Here is a 16,522-nt window from a genome sequence, read left to right on the forward strand (position 1 = left end):
GTAGAAATTACCGGAGCTAGTGTAAATCTCAGACATTCTCTTGTTTTTATCCTTTATTCTCTTTTTGTCCTTCTTTGTCTTTCTTAAATAAATATTTTCGAAATGATCTGTTTTTCAGCATCCGTAGAAATTTCTCGCTCTCGAACAAAAATGGCCTTTTAATTTTAGTATCCTAATCTAGTCATCTAAATATTGTCTAAAAATTATTTTCACAACAATTTTATTTATATTTATGTTTAGTTTGTGTTTATTTCTGGTTGAAGGATTTAGTCGTCAGAGTTTGACGTGAAGAGAGAAGCGGTTGCTTCTTTAATCTTTGATGGACTGAAGTTGTTTTATCGGTCTTAAGTTTTTATAAAATCAGCGATTTGAGAGCTTGGTTTAAATGTTTCGCATTTTTATCTTTTATACAAATAAATATTGAAATATATATTAAGTAAAAACACAAAAAATACAATTTTATAATATTGTCCTATTTTACTTATTGTGCAACAATATTAAATATCTTTATTAAACTAGATAAACAAATGTTGCATAATCTAATTTATTAAAGATTTTTAAATTTTTAATATTGCACAATTAGGCAAAAAAATCTATAAAGAATTTTTTTATATATTATAATAATTTATTCAAATAACTTAAATATTACTTAATTTATATTATATAAACGCTTTAATATTTTTGTTATTTTAAATTTGCAAAAATGTTTCTTAACGAAATCATATTAATTTTAACTTTGCCCTAAAAATAAATTAAAATAATATAAAAGCGAAACAGACTAACAAAAACTATTCCAGAGTACGAGAGGTATACGTATTTGTATTTTAATGTCTTTTTAATAGGAGAATTGTGATACAATTAATTGTATTTTTGGCGTAGCATCTAATCAACGAATCACTTTTTAAAGTTACTAAGGAGAGGTGTCGATAATCAGTCAATGATCAGCGACTTTTAGTTGCGAGCTTCAGAGTGCATTAAAGAGTCGCGATCGCGTCCCTTATTCTTGCCAGGAGGCTACTGATCAAAAACGCTTTCACGAGCTTTCTATATTCTCGAAGAGTTTGCCAGATGTAGTAGGACACTATACTAAAATCAGTCTATAAATTACCTAATTCCATTTAATTATTTTTAAACAAAGCCCGATTTAATTTTAATTAATTAATATATTTATCTGTGAGATCAAAAAAAAAACGAGAAAAGCTAATCCGTGATAATTAATCAAAATTAAAATTATATATTAATCTCTAAATCTGATCTCTCTGATACGCTTCAAATTAAAAAACACCATTAATTCATATGGGATTTAAAACCAGGTTGTTAGATACGAGTCACTAATTATTGTGCTAGTATTAAAGTATATGGTACAATATTAAAAAAGCGATTTAAATCGTTTATAATATTTGTTAAAAATCAACATAGATATTTTGAAACGTTTTACATTTAGATTGGTTTAGTAGAAAATTATATTATATTACAATATTTAATGCAAAATATAACATCTATTTTCAGTTTCAATTCCCATTTGATACATATTTTTATCGGTTATGCAACGTTTTATGTATAAAAGAGGCTTAATGCTGATAGTAACCATCACTTTGTTAAACTTCACGCTTTGAATAAAATTTGTATTAAAGTTTATAAAGTCTTGACCCTTGAAATAGAACGAGTTTAGAATTTCGATTACGCGCAAGAGTCGTTTAGAAATATATACGTGTCTTACTTATTTTTTATCGCAAATTTTATTATTCTACTTACGCGCTATTTACAATACAAAACTATTATACTATAGTTACAATCGTTGTGGCGGTAAATAGTTAACCATTGTTTAATGTTATTTTGTGGTAATAATAGCTTATTGTTCGTAGCTAAAGAAGCACATATATGGTGTATTAAAATAATATTTAAAATTAAGATACCCATATAAATAAACAGTAGTTTTAAAAAATGATTAGGGACATACAATTTTTTGCGATAGCTTAAGTGAATCGTATCGTAAGGAGCTGGAATACAGGAACGGATAATAATAAAATATAACCATACAAAGATATCTCAAGTACCTGATCTAAACTGTTTTAATAAAGAGGATGTATTTTGTCACTCAGGGATTCTAAAGAATTGATTCTGTTCAAAAGTGCTGCAAACTAAATTGGAATATAAAACTTGAATTATTGGCGGATTATCAACGTGAAACCTGAGCATCTTTGAAGATTTTTGCAAACGTGCTGCTCTCAATAGTGAAATCTTTAGTAGATAATGAAATATTTTATACAGAATGTTCCTATCGAGATTCTAGAAATATTCTGATATTGAATGACATTTAGAAAATGATACATTATTATATTTTTAAACAGATCATAAACGCCCTTCCTAAAAAGAATTTAAAATGCAACAGATATAATCCACCTAACTAACTTTTAATTATCAATTTACAAAAACACAGATTATCAACACCATTAGTATAAATTTTTACACCATAAGAATAAATAAATTAGTTAAGCAAAATGTACTTGAATTTAGAGTGTTCTATACCAATTTTAATTATGTTGATATTATATATTGTTGTTGAACTTTGCACATATATTAATAAAATAAATTAATAAGCTAATGGAAAACAATGCGAGGAGCTAGAAAAAGGTACACTCGTTAAAGTTTTGCAATCAGGGTTAAGTAAGAAAGTTCGCTAAAATGCGGGTAAGGTTAAACAAAAGAAAAGTTTATTGGATATGAATATTTTAATGATGTTAATTAAATTGCAAGTTTAGGTGAGTTTTGTTTGTATATAAAACCTTATTGGAAACTACGATGCTGAGTTGGATAAAACTGATTAGATCTACGATACGCTGGACGCAAATGAATGCGGTTTCCTTTGGGGTCTATCAGACCTCTGACCCTATTGACCCTATAGTAGTAATACAGAGCATCTGCGACAGTTTATTGTGTGATCACGTTCCGATTGTATTATAGGACAATTTTCACCACAGCTGCATCGTCCATTGGGAATTACACAACGTGTGTAATGTGAATGTAAAACTAGATTTTGCACGAACTTATTCACTGCAATCGTTGAAATTTTCAAAATATAGTACAAAATAATGATCCATATAAATTAACGTGCCTTAAAGCGTAATTTAGAATTTCAGCTTTCAATTTTTGTTTGTGTTTTTTCAGATCATTATCAGGATACCACAGCCTAATGGTAGAAATATTATTTATATAATATTTAATGGGCCATAATTTGTGTTTTATGTGCCATTAAAAATAAATTATAATAAATCATAAGATAAATTAACATTTACGATTTAAAAACATAATGGTTTATTGAAAAATCTCAGAAATATTCTTTAAATAATATTTTAATAACTACTATATACATAGATACTTACGAACTGTTTCGTATTTTTAACTATAAAAAAATATTGAAACACTGGCTTTGTTTATGTAGCATATTAGTATATAACTTTTAGTGAGTCTTCAAGTCTCTTTTATCTAATTAGTTTATTCCACATTTCAACCCTTACTGTTAATTTACGTGAGCTCTATACTTTAAGATTTTTTTAAAGTAAAACTTTGTTTTTACAATGTTTTCAAATTAAATAGGGATGTTTACTTTTCTAAGGTATGTAAGGTAATGTATCTTTGTCCAGTTTCTTGGCATAAAACTTATGGAGTTAACCATATAAATCCATTATTTAATTAATTTCAACCTTCTCTCAGAGAACTTGCGCTTTACAGATGCAACAAACTGTCACTAAGTTCTCTGAAGAGTTTTACCCTCCAGAATCTTACACTTCGGCCAGAACGAGAAAGTTTAAAAGAGCAGAAGGGTCGTCATAAAACGGTTAATAACAGAATTTATTATGAATTTAACTACTACATAATCAAAGTTCATAACACAATGTTATATATTATAGCCTAAAAAATCAAGTTATACTTAATCTAATCATCATTGTTAAGCCTCATATACATATAAGAATTTTGTATATATATATAACATCCTCCTGTGAAGTGCACTATGTAACAGATCTATAATATACTAGCTGTCGGTATCTCACTATCGTGAGGTACCGAAGCTAGCGAGTGTGCGAATACCGGACCCTCAACTTTTTGGGTTTTAAATATTATTTTTGCTTCGTTCTGATTTTTTAAATATTTTTTTAATTTAATGGTTCAAATAAGACATTAATATTTAAGATTTTATTTTATCGCTCAAAATATTAATAATAAGTTCTATATTTATTAACAATTTACCGTATTGTATTTCTTAATAATAGTTTTAATCAATTTGCTTTCAAAAATAGTTATATCATTACAATACTGGCAAAATTAAAAGGACTGTACTAATGACTAGTCAGTGTTATAAATGTAAATATATTATTGTACTAATATTAATTTTTAGTATTGTATGACTATAAAAAAATACCCATTTTTAAATTTTATAGCCTTAATGTTTTTAAACTATTATTTTACAAATATATATATATATATATATATATATAATTTTATATATTGAAAAACTTTTTATAACCTCTTTAAATTTTTAATTTTAATTTAAATTATTTTTTTATTAATAAATTGTTTTAACCCAAAACTAAACGCATTATTAAATTAAATTTATAAAACACTACCTATTTCCCTCTGTTTTAGTTTTAAATATAAATTTTAAACTTATTTTTTTACGTTGTACCTAAAATATATATTAAACTTATGTAAAAATTATTAAACCATAATCCAAAGTTAGTATCATATATTTGCTCTGTAATAAAATTTAATTTAAACTAAATTTATTTTGCGTTCAACAAAAATTAAAAGTAAATTATTTTTAATACACATTTAATAATATATACAACAAAGCCCGCATCTAACATGGAAGTTACAAACCTAAAAAAAATGTGTAATGCGATACTTTTTCATTTAATTTAAAAGTTACATCTGATTCCCCGCTTTTATAAAAAAGTTTTTGAGCCTATTTCTTACATGTTAATTAACAAAGCTATAAATTAATCCATTAACATATTTTATACAATTTTAATATATATTAGATAATTCGACTTGATAAGTTAAAAAAGCTTATAACAACAACATATAGTGTTAAATTAAACTTTAAAAATGTTAAATTGAGACATAAAATGAGTTTTTATGTATAAAAACACTATACTATAGTTTTTCATAATTTAAGTTGAAAATATTTACAGGAAAACACTGTTTAATTAATTTTGAAAATATTCTTAAAGACCAATTATAAAATATAAGTAAAAAAAATATCAAAACAAAGGTATTGAAAACAACAGATTATTAAAATCATGGCTGTAATAAATATTTATTTGTAGCTGTCACTTAAATATTGCAATAATATTAAAATATATAAAAATTATAATTTACTATAGAAGTATATATTAAAAAGCTAAAAAATGCAGTTAAAAATCTTTTGTATTTTGTAAGAAAATAGAGCATTTGTAATTATTAGAACTTCTATATACTATAATATATATTATAAACTTTCATTTAAAATAGATAATTATATGTACCATTTTGTAAAAGCGCCCCAAAAATGGCGTTTTATTGTAAATGTATTGATATAACATTAAAAAATTGGGTTAAATTGTTTTATGCAAATTATTTCAAAACACTAAAAAAATAGACGTTGATAAGATTTTTAAACTACTTTATAGAGTATAGTTTATTGAAATAATTAGCTTAAAATTGTAATATTTAGTATTGTCAATAAACTAGTTTTTAAGACCAAGTCAGATGTTTCACGTTTAAGACCAACAGAATAGGTTTACGGCCAACAAACTAGTTCGTGGTGAAATTAAAATCCTTTTCTGACACCCTAATAAATTTTTAAATATTTTTTTTATTATGTAGTAAATTTAATATTTAATCTTTATGATAATAAAACAGTTTTACAGAATATAAATAAATAAATATACATAGTTATATAATAAAAAACAAAGTTTTTCTTAAAAATTTGTAAATTTTTAGGTCTATTGGACGTTGTTCGTATTTGACAGTCAAGTACTGACAACTAATTTTTTATTTTGTAAATAATGAAACGGTGAATTTGCAACAAAATTTACGTTCAAAACGTAATTTAATGTATTAAAATTGTTTAAATGTTTAAAATGGTTTCTGGCAGGGATTCAATGTTTAATTCTACAGTTTATAAAACGAAGCAAACCTTTTCAAAAGGGTCGTGAAAATATTAAGGATAAATAGGATTAGGGGCTCTGTACATTTACTACATAATCAGTAATATTTAATTTGATGACATAAAAATTATATAAGAAATGTGATATTTTTTTAGGAATAAATATTAAATTTTACAATCTTAAAGATGTTTAAATACAAATGTTGATAAATGTTTGGCTACTTTTAGGGAATGTCTATTTCTTGTTTATATAAAGAACAGACTTAATAAATATTACAAATGTACAAATTTAGATTACAGTTTCATAGATTTGATATTAAATATACTCTAATTACAAGTATTTAAATTAAGTGAAAATCACCGGAGTGTGAAGAATTTTTCACATCTTGAGGGAAAGATTAAATATTAACTATTTAATTAAATCTTTATATTAACCATTAACATGAAAAATGTGATTAGTAATAAATATCAATAGAAAATTTAGTATCTCGTATGATCAAATTTTGGACATAAAACTAGTAGCAGTCAAATTTGTTCTAAGACTAAGAAATTTATGACTAATTGTTGAATGAAGTTACTAAATACACAGATTTTCTTTAACATGACGCTTTGGTACAACAAGCAATATATCATCAAAATATAATATAAGGAAAAGTGCAATCGTAACAATTTTTTGATTACCTATAATAATATTGATTTTACTAATTTTTAACTATTATATCTTATGGTTTAAAAGAAGTTTGACTTTGCAGTTTTATGTCGTTTTCGTCATAAAAATCTATACAAAATGATTAGAAATGAGGACAAATAACACTTAAATTTTTATCATTAATTTTATATTTTTTTAATCAAAAAGTAGTAGTTTTAGTATTTACTAGATATGCTAATCTGCAAGCATTTCTTGTTTAAAAAAAATAAAGAGATAATAGCTGATAACTATTCTTTAACATAAGTGTATTATATTTATATCTACTTAACAGGAAGTAAAGGAATATTATTATTAGATATTATTATTTTTAATATCACCTCTCAATATCCACATATTAAACTTAAAACTTTTTTTTTTAATAAAATAAATTTAGCTTTTCGCAAATGATCCTATTATTAAATTACCAAAATATGAAAAAAGTCTTACCCTTGATAAAATCCACGGCCATCTCCAGCCCGTACGTGTCCTTGTCGCAATCATCTAAGATGTGTGCGCCTATAGTCACATTGGGCACCAACTTCAACTTCTTATTGAGTATATCCAGCGTAAAAAGCATCGCCTCCAGGGCTTGTATACCTCCCTGGGGCATAATGGGTCCACACGTGACCCCATCCTCCCTCGAGTGCACCATCATAAGACCTCCTAGATTCACATCCCCCTCAACAACAGCCTCCTTTTTAACCGGCCACGGAATTTCCAAATGAGGCAGTCCCGATGGTAATATCATCAATTCCTGTGGAGACGGATCGATCAGGTATTCCGAAGCGAACACATTCAACAATAATGGATCGCTCTTGTGTTTGTGTTGCCTATCTAACTCAAACCCATACAAATAATCGTAAGTATCGTTTTTGACACGTAAATCTTGATCTTCATATAAAAAATTGTAATCACGACGTTGCTCCTCTTCCTCAGATTTAAACAGACTCTCGAAGGATTGCGTGGTGGTGTGCTGGTTCTTCCTGCCCCTATGTCTATGTCTGTGGTGTTTCAGACCAGATTTCCTCTTAGGATTAGGCGAAGACGAAGGGTATTTCTCACTTTTTTTAACCTTCTCGGCGAAAAAGCTCTCGAAATCCTCGTAGGGATCAACGGTCGTGTCTATTTCGCCTCTGATAGGATTCATGGGTATTTCTTCGTATATGGGATTGTCGTTTTGGTACAACTCGTCGTAAATCACATTTCTATGGGAGCACTGCACCGAAGACGACAACACCACAGCATCGAAGGTCACTTCGGCCAAAAACGTCAATATAATGTTCACTAACAAACCGAACCGAGACGACACATCGTGAGTTTTAAACCTCGGTTTATGAAGCACGACCATTATTTATAAAAAATCTATTCTAAGTCTTCACGCTGAACATCATCGCGAAACTGTAAAGAAATTCATACAAAAATATGAATTAAACAACTCGAAATGAAATAGTCAATATACAAACACTTTATCGCAGAAAATCCTTTTTGATGCCATTAAAAAGTCGTTGTGTATCTAAGCGATGGTTGTTACATATTCATCACATAATACATAAGGTAGCACAAAGGTACATCACAAAATTTAAATAAGTAATATTTTTTTTGATAGAAAGAAGAGCACGAGATTTTATGTGGGAGATTTTAACATATTGAAAGGATATTTTATTATTATTTATACATGTAGATTTTATTTAATGAAACATAATTATTTATAAATATGTTTCATTGCCAATGCAAATAAAATACTTATATTAGCCTATAATTTTTTTAAAGATATTTTTGCTAAAAATGTAAAGCCTATTATTTTGTATATCGATTTGATTTTAATTGTTTTAATTTAATAAGCGGTATAGCTAATTGTATCTTTAATAAATTATAATTATAGCAAATTTGTTCTAAGACTATTGAATTTTTAACAAATACAGCATCGTAAAAAAATTGTTAAGATAAATAAAAAAAAAACAGATAATAAAAATTAATTATACACGATAACAAATATTATTTAGTAGGTTTTTTTTTTTTTTTTTAATAAAATCCTTTATTAGCAAAAATCGAAAGTTTTGCTAAAAATAGTTTCATTATTAAAATATAAATTCTAAAGTATTGTTTAAATTTATTATTAATATTTTTTTAAAAATAAAAAATCGATAATACATATATAAAGTAATCTTAGCTTAAAAGCACAACATTTATTTTAATAATTAAAATTATTTATCTAAAGAAATATTTTTTTTTTTTACTTTTATATTATCCTGTATCTATATAACTTAATATATCATGTGTTTCTTCCCCTTTTTTAAAAGCTTCCGCATTCTTTTTTCGCGTTTTATATTTATTATTAAATGTTTTACTATATTTTTTTATGATATAGCAATACACCTTATTGAAAAAAAATGGAAGGTTTATTAAAGGAAATTTATTTTTAATATTTTTTTTATTTAATTACTATACTATATTTGCAGTAACACAGTCAGTTTGAAAGCTATCCATTTTATCATTATTCATAATTTAGAAAGATTTGTTTGAGGCTACCCTTACTATCCATTTTATATTTTAAGCAAATTTATAAAAAATAAAATCATTACTAACTTTTTTATATTTATTAATCAATCGGAGTAATGATAAGAATATCAAAAGTATGTCTTACATTATACAGTGTGCTTGACATATCTTTTTTAATTATGAATAATAGTGAAATAAATAGCCCTCAAACTGACTTTGTTAACGCAAATAGAGTATATTGTAAACAATTAGATACTTCATTTAATTGGTGTGACTGATCAAAAGCTGAATCACTAAATCGTTAACACGTTGTATGGATTTATCATATTATTTAGAAGTATATTAAGACTGCGATGCTCTATTTTTGGACTACTTTTATTTATTTTATTAATCACAAAGTAAATAAAAAACACTGTATAAAACTACAGTTCTATGCATATAATATAATTATATTTTTCCATGATGTTAACCCAACAAAATTGGACTAGCTTCTCATAGCTGACATTTAACATAAAGATCAATATAATACCAGCTGAATGACTAATGGCATATGTGATTTGGCAATTGCTGATGTCTTAAATAAAAACAGTATAAAAAGTTGCCTTTAACGCGTTGCTTAAAGATGTTCCTGAACCCAAAACTAAATTCTCTTGAAATAATTATCCACAGTTCATAAATATATCTCAGTTTTATATTTAAAAAAAAAGTAAAACAAGAGATTGAATTCAAAGGATTAGAATGCATAGGTAAAATATGTTGCCAAATAGAACTTTTCAATGATTTTTAAAACATAGCTTTCAAAGACTTGTATATAATAACTTAATGTCTTCACGTTTCACTTCTTTGACATTTACAATTGCTGTAAACTGATTATGCGCAACCAGCTGGGACCTCTGTAAGCTCTCAGGAGCAATTTGGTTCGGATCTTGAAATTGAAACTAATTTGAAACTTATCAGTGTCCGCCCTTTAATCAACGGTCCGAGTCTTGCGAATCCTACCGGGACAAAACAACCCAGCAAACAAATTAGCCCGACATCGTCGTCGCTTCTGCGGAAAAATCTAATCTATTTTTCATGCGAGTATCACATTTTTGCCCGGCGGGTTGTGAACGTGTTAAACATAAAATACATTACATAAAAAATGTATGCGAATAAATTTATCTAACGAATCTGAGGTCGTTAACGCAAAGCACGCGTGTTGAAAGTAATTATATTTAGCTTTATTTCATTAATCTAATCCAATGTATATTATTATTTATGTTTTCACGTATGATTATTATGTGTAATGAAATTTATAAGTTTAAGGTGTGTTACCATGTGGTTTATATGTTTATACAAAGCCCAGTAAAGATAACTTTTATTTTTTTTTGTTACAATTAATTGCCCCTGTAAAATATATATTTTAAATATATTTTTATATAGCCCCGGTTATGGTTAAAAGTTTAAATTCAATTTGTATGCAGGCGTATAAAGATAATTTTAAAGAGTTTTTTTTATATACTGTTGGAAAACTTTAAGCGAAATAAATTTTTAAACTTTTTTATTGCGACCGGTTTTTATACAATGTAAATACATAATACATTTTTACGATGTGCAATTTTTATACTCAATTACATGAAAATTTATTATACTTTTTATGCATTTTTGTTGAGCTTTATTAAACCTCATTGTTGCAGTTTTTCAATAAAGCTTAAGAGTTTTTCATTAAAAAAGTTTGGTAGTAAGAAAAAAATTGATTAAAAATATTATTCTATTAATTTAGCTTGAAAAATATTATGTATTTTATGATAAATAACATAAATTAACAAAACTGGTATGCCTTTATTTCATGCGATATTGCGGGAAAGCGTCCTCACTCAGTGATCGGGAGCGGCGCCACTCCCTTGAACATTTACTGCTGCATCAATCGACTAATATATTTTTATTTAAGCTCTGCGGAATTTACGATTGTGCATATAAGTTTACAGCTTTAAGTAAGAGCTACATATTCTATAATTTCACTCTTTTATAATTAATCACTGGCTCATAAATTAAATTTTTTTATATTAAAGTATTGTTCAACTTTCAATGAATGTTTTCTTGCCTATTTATAATAACAGTGAATATAAATAAGTTTATTTGCCGCTTTTGATTTTCAACGTTTGTTTACATCAATGTCTAAAAATATTTACTTTTAAGATGTCTTAAGAACAAGATTTAATAATAAGGCTTAGTGAGTACTTTCCATTACCTTTTCTTATACACTTCTTTCGCACCAAATTGTCTACTTGAATAGTATTTGTTTGATACAAATATATTTGTAATAATAAGAGAGACATATTATTATTATTCGCACGCTCTTATATGTGTCAAGTAGTACAATCATGCTGAATTAATATGAAATAATAAGTCATATATATATATTCACACATTCATTAAACATACCAGCAATAAATCCTGTGGTATTTGAGAAATGCCCTAATAAACTTGAACTAAAATTTATATTAAATTTTTTTTTGACTTAACCTCCAATAAAATTCAGTAAATATACGTATATTAATATTTAAAAAAATAAAACTTCTGCAAAAGTCTTAAAGCTGTTATAAAACATAAACGATTACTGTATATCATTACGTTTTATACTTCCCATTGGAAATTTTATATACATTTTATTACCGTAAAAATTACGCTTCCAATGCAAATAACATAATAAAGTCGATTTTCCCTCAACGTATTTCGAAATTTCGTCTCTAGAAAAAATATCACTCCCGAGTGAAATGCGCGTTGTTATGTTAAGAAAAAATAATTATTTAACCCTCGGTAACAGTTTGCTGCGAAAACCGGATAAATCATACTTTTTGAAAGGGTGATTAATTGCTATGTTTTCCGGCGCCGCGAACAAAGTTTTTACCGTGAAAACATACGTCGTTTTTGCACAAAGAGCTCATTAGTCTGCCGGGATTAAAACTTTTGCTTTACCACTAAGCCTTATGTAAAACGACTTCTGAAGATAATATAATTGAATGTCATTGATTTTTAATGAAGAGACTTAATGCAATGTATAATAAAAAATAATTTATTAAATCCGGACCTCTTTTTCAGTGGTCTCTAAACTATTAAAATATAAAATGACAGTGAAAAAATGAATGCAGTATGAAAGTAATTTTCATGCTTTCTTATCAATGTTAAGTTCAAAAGTGGACGTAATCTAACCTGATGTAAAAAGTTTATATTAAAAAAAGTATAAATTGTTTTTATCAAACCATATAAAGACACAGCTTGTACGAAGTGAGGGTTTTTAGTACCCGATGTCTGTGTTTTTTTTTGATCTTTTAATGACATATATTTTATATAAAACAAATATACTGAATTCATTGTCAAACTGACACAAAAAATTCAAAATAACATTTTTTTATGAAATAGTCAGAAGTATTTTGTCACGAAGATTGAATAAAATTTTAATAAACTAAATATTTAATTTTAAATACAAAGGTTTAATTTATTATTCAGAATAAATATTATTTATTATTTCATAAAATAAGTGCAATTAATAGCGCAGCACATTTTCTTTGCAAAAAAAAAATTTTTTTTTAGTTTTATTTATATTTATTAATAATGTTATCAAAAATTACTACTGTATTAAGATTTATTATTTTAAAAAAGTTACTATTTACGTGTCACGTTAAACTATATCTGTGAATTAATTTAAAAATGAAAAGATAATAAAGTAGCTTATAAACATTTTTTATATATTTTCTCAATTATTTTTAAGCTAAATTTTCCGCGAGAAAAAAAAATATAAGTTATGCACTTAAATAAATATATATTTAGTTATTGCTATTTAAAATATTAAACATCCATCAATTCATGAAAATTTGTCTTTAAATTTTGGTATAATATTCCAGTTACACAAAACCGAAGTCCATGAATATTTACATTTATTTATATATATATTTCTAGTCCAATGGAGTCATTAAATCAATATCAATTCCTTGCAATAATTTTTTTCTGGATAAATTTTTAAATACGTTTTAAATAAAAAGTGCATAAAAACATTAATTTAAAGCATCATTAATCTATATTTTTAATAATATTTTTTTTCAATAAGAATTTACCTAGATTTTTAAATATACATAAATATATACAAATAAAGTTGCTTTAAAAATAAATACAGTTTATAACAGTCTAAAAAAAAATATTTGTCTTAACTAATAATCACATATTTTTTTTAGATTTTTGTCAAATAATTATTATAGAGTTGTATTTTTTTTAAGTTCTAAAATCAATGATTAAAAATGGAATTTTGGCAGCTACTTCCTTGTTAAAGACCTCACTCTGCTTAGGCAAGTTAAAATCTTATCTAAAAAAGTCCGGTGAATATGGATGAAGATATAAAATTTCATAGCCCATCACATTATATAATATTTTTAAACTAGCTGTCGGTACTTCACTGTCGTGAGGTACCAAAGCTAGCGAGTGTGCGAATACCGGACCCTTAACTTTTTTGGTTTTAAATATTATTTTTGCTTCATTCTGATTTTTTTTTTCAATTTAATGGTAAGTTTTAGTTGATAATATAAATATTTAGGAGTAATTGTAGATACTCAAGTATTTTACGAACCATTGTATTTACATTTTAAAAATAAAATAGTATAATGAATAATATGTTAAGTATATACACAAAAAAATACAATAGTATTATGTTGCCCTAATTATCTTATTGTGCGACAAAATTAGATATGTTTTAAAAATTAAATAAACAAATATTGCAAAAATTACAAACTGGGGCAATGATAGTAGTCTTAAATAACAATGGATTTAGTAGAAGTATGTAGCAAAAATATTAAAGGTTAATGTTTTAGTATTTATATATAAGTTAGCAAATAATATGTTACCAGCGTATTTTAATAGGTTTTCAATTAGAAATAAAGATGTACATACATTCATTTAATACTAAAATAGAGAAAATTTAAGGATAGTTAGGTATAAGAAAATGAGTACAGCTAGGGGAATTATATACGGAGGTTTTATTATGTATAATAATATTCCTAGAACAATTCGTAAAAATAAAACTACAACGGGTTTCTTAAATGGAATAAAAAAATACCTTTGTGCATATAAAATAAATTATAATACTAGGTCTTTTTTAATTTTTAATTTTTATGTTACATATTATATACATGTTTAGTAAAAAAAATGATGTAAAAGTTAGCTATTAAGCTAAATAAATAACTGCCTAACACGTGATATAGTAATCTATATACATCAGCTGCAAATACACAGTTTAACGTAAAATTATAGTTAATTTTCTTATTTTTGCTGCATATTATATAAATTGATTTTATTACCTAGGTTTGAAAAATATGTATTATGATAAATTTAGATTACATTAAAACATACTTTAAGCTTCCTTAATATAACTAAAAATCACTAAAGCTAATTTAATATTATACTAATACAAAATTACTGTGATTTTAAAATATATTTTAAATGCGTTGATATTAAAACAACTTTTAAATAAAATATAATGGGGTGGTTAAATTTTATTTGCTATGTACTTAAAAGTATTTAAAAATAAAAAATCAAATTATATTTCTAGCGTATGTTAATTAAAATGTTGCATTGAAACAGAAAGCTTTGTATTTTATGGTTACAACAATATATTTATTTAAATGCGAGTTTTGATTCATTGTTTATTTTAAAAGTAAAACAGAACGTTTTCTTATAAAACAGATAAGAAATACTGTCATATTGAAATATTAAAAAGTGTTTTTTTTTAAAAAGATATCCTATTATTAACGTTTACGCATTTTGTGGTTACTTTGACGTTTTATGTAAATTAAATGGAATGGAATATCAATGAAATAATGAATTATTTATATAATTTTTTACCTCACTCTTTTACAAAGTAAGGATAAAAGCATTGCATTGTTTTAGCTACTTTAATAGAATATGATTTATTTGAAGGAACAAATTTAGTTTCAAATATACGTTTTGACATTATTATTATGTAAATGGTATGTATGTATACAATTTTAGAGGTATACTGAATTTTCTTTCAAGCTCGAGGCTTATGTGACAAAACCTGAAATAATAGGTTTATGTGACAAAACCATAAATCAAAACATAATTATTGCGATTTCAATTAAGGCGCACACATTCAATACCATTTACAATATCGCCAGATCAAGATTCAGCACACAAATTTAATTAAACCCACTTCAGCAGAGACGTACTCGTTAATTTATTGTATTATAAAATATATAACACAAAAACAACGTCCGCGTTTATTACTCGCTTTTATAGGGTGCGAAATATTCTTGTCTGACCCTTTGGTAGTGACACGTGTTTATATTAAACGAACAATTCCAAAAATGCCTTTTGTAAAACGTCAAACGATATTAGGATAAGTTTCTGCTGCATTATATTACAATCAAATATTTTTTATTGAGTGATTTTTGCAATATTAAAAAATAATAATAATTGTATAATATGTGACAATTTAAAAATGCTAAGTAATATAAATATTAATAAAGAGAATAATTTATGCATAGATTAAACAATATTGTCTCTTATATAGCGTAGTGTTTTAATTAAATACGACTGAGGGGCTTGTAGAATGCAAATTCACCTCACTTTCGGGCCATCCTCTGTACAAGTGAAGGTTAGCGATGCAGAAAATACGACCGAAATTTACATTCGCTTTGCAAAAAGTTCCGTCTTGGTGTCATCTTGTGTAAAAGCTATTATTCCCTAATCGAAATTGCCCTTGGCAAAATAACCAATTACACGGGAACCCTTTCGACAGACCCAACGCAAATATTTGCGGAAAAAATCCATTAATATAGTACGACGATTACGCCATGGTGCAAAAATGGCGTTTATATTACAGCAATAATTTTGTAGATATTGGATTTTTAAATTTTCCTTTATTTAATTAGGTTATTTTTATGATCAGGTTTTAATCTGCCTTTGAATAAAACGTGTCAGACAGGACTAGTATATAATTTTACCTGAAACATGCCTCAGCAGTTACTGATATATTATACAAATTACTGTATTTTTTTATACACGCGTGCATAAACACTAAAACAATTAATCTAGAACCGTTGCGATGTAAATATTGAACATAAAAATAAAATAATTTTATTTGATTTCAATTGCTTGGACTTGAGGGTTTTGTGATTTTAAGCAGAGTACTCAACGCT

At 25.9% G+C, this 16,522-nt stretch overlaps 1 protein-coding gene across 6 annotated transcripts in view; it reads right to left on the reverse strand.

The window, feature by feature from the left end:
• Window positions 1-16,522, reverse strand: part of LOC148232495 (metabotropic glutamate receptor 2-like) — a 671,990-nt gene that overhangs the window by 200,478 nt on the left and 454,990 nt on the right. The window contains exon 2 of one of the 6 annotated variants that reach the window (XM_088191657.1): window positions 7,284-8,234. The exons of the other annotated variants lie outside the window; for them this stretch is intronic. Within the exon in view, the coding sequence (XP_088047783.1) occupies window positions 7,284-8,184 (901 nt within the window). The 5' untranslated portion in view covers window positions 8,185-8,234. The remainder of the gene's footprint in view (window positions 1-7,283; window positions 8,235-16,522) is intronic. 6 annotated transcript variants of the gene reach the window in all.

Source organism: Plectrocnemia conspersa, unplaced genomic scaffold, assembly GCF_051122295.1.
Source record: "Plectrocnemia conspersa isolate PC_06_02 unplaced genomic scaffold, ASM5112229v1 ptg000009l, whole genome shotgun sequence".
Taxonomy (NCBI): domain Eukaryota; kingdom Metazoa; phylum Arthropoda; class Insecta; order Trichoptera; family Polycentropodidae; genus Plectrocnemia; species Plectrocnemia conspersa.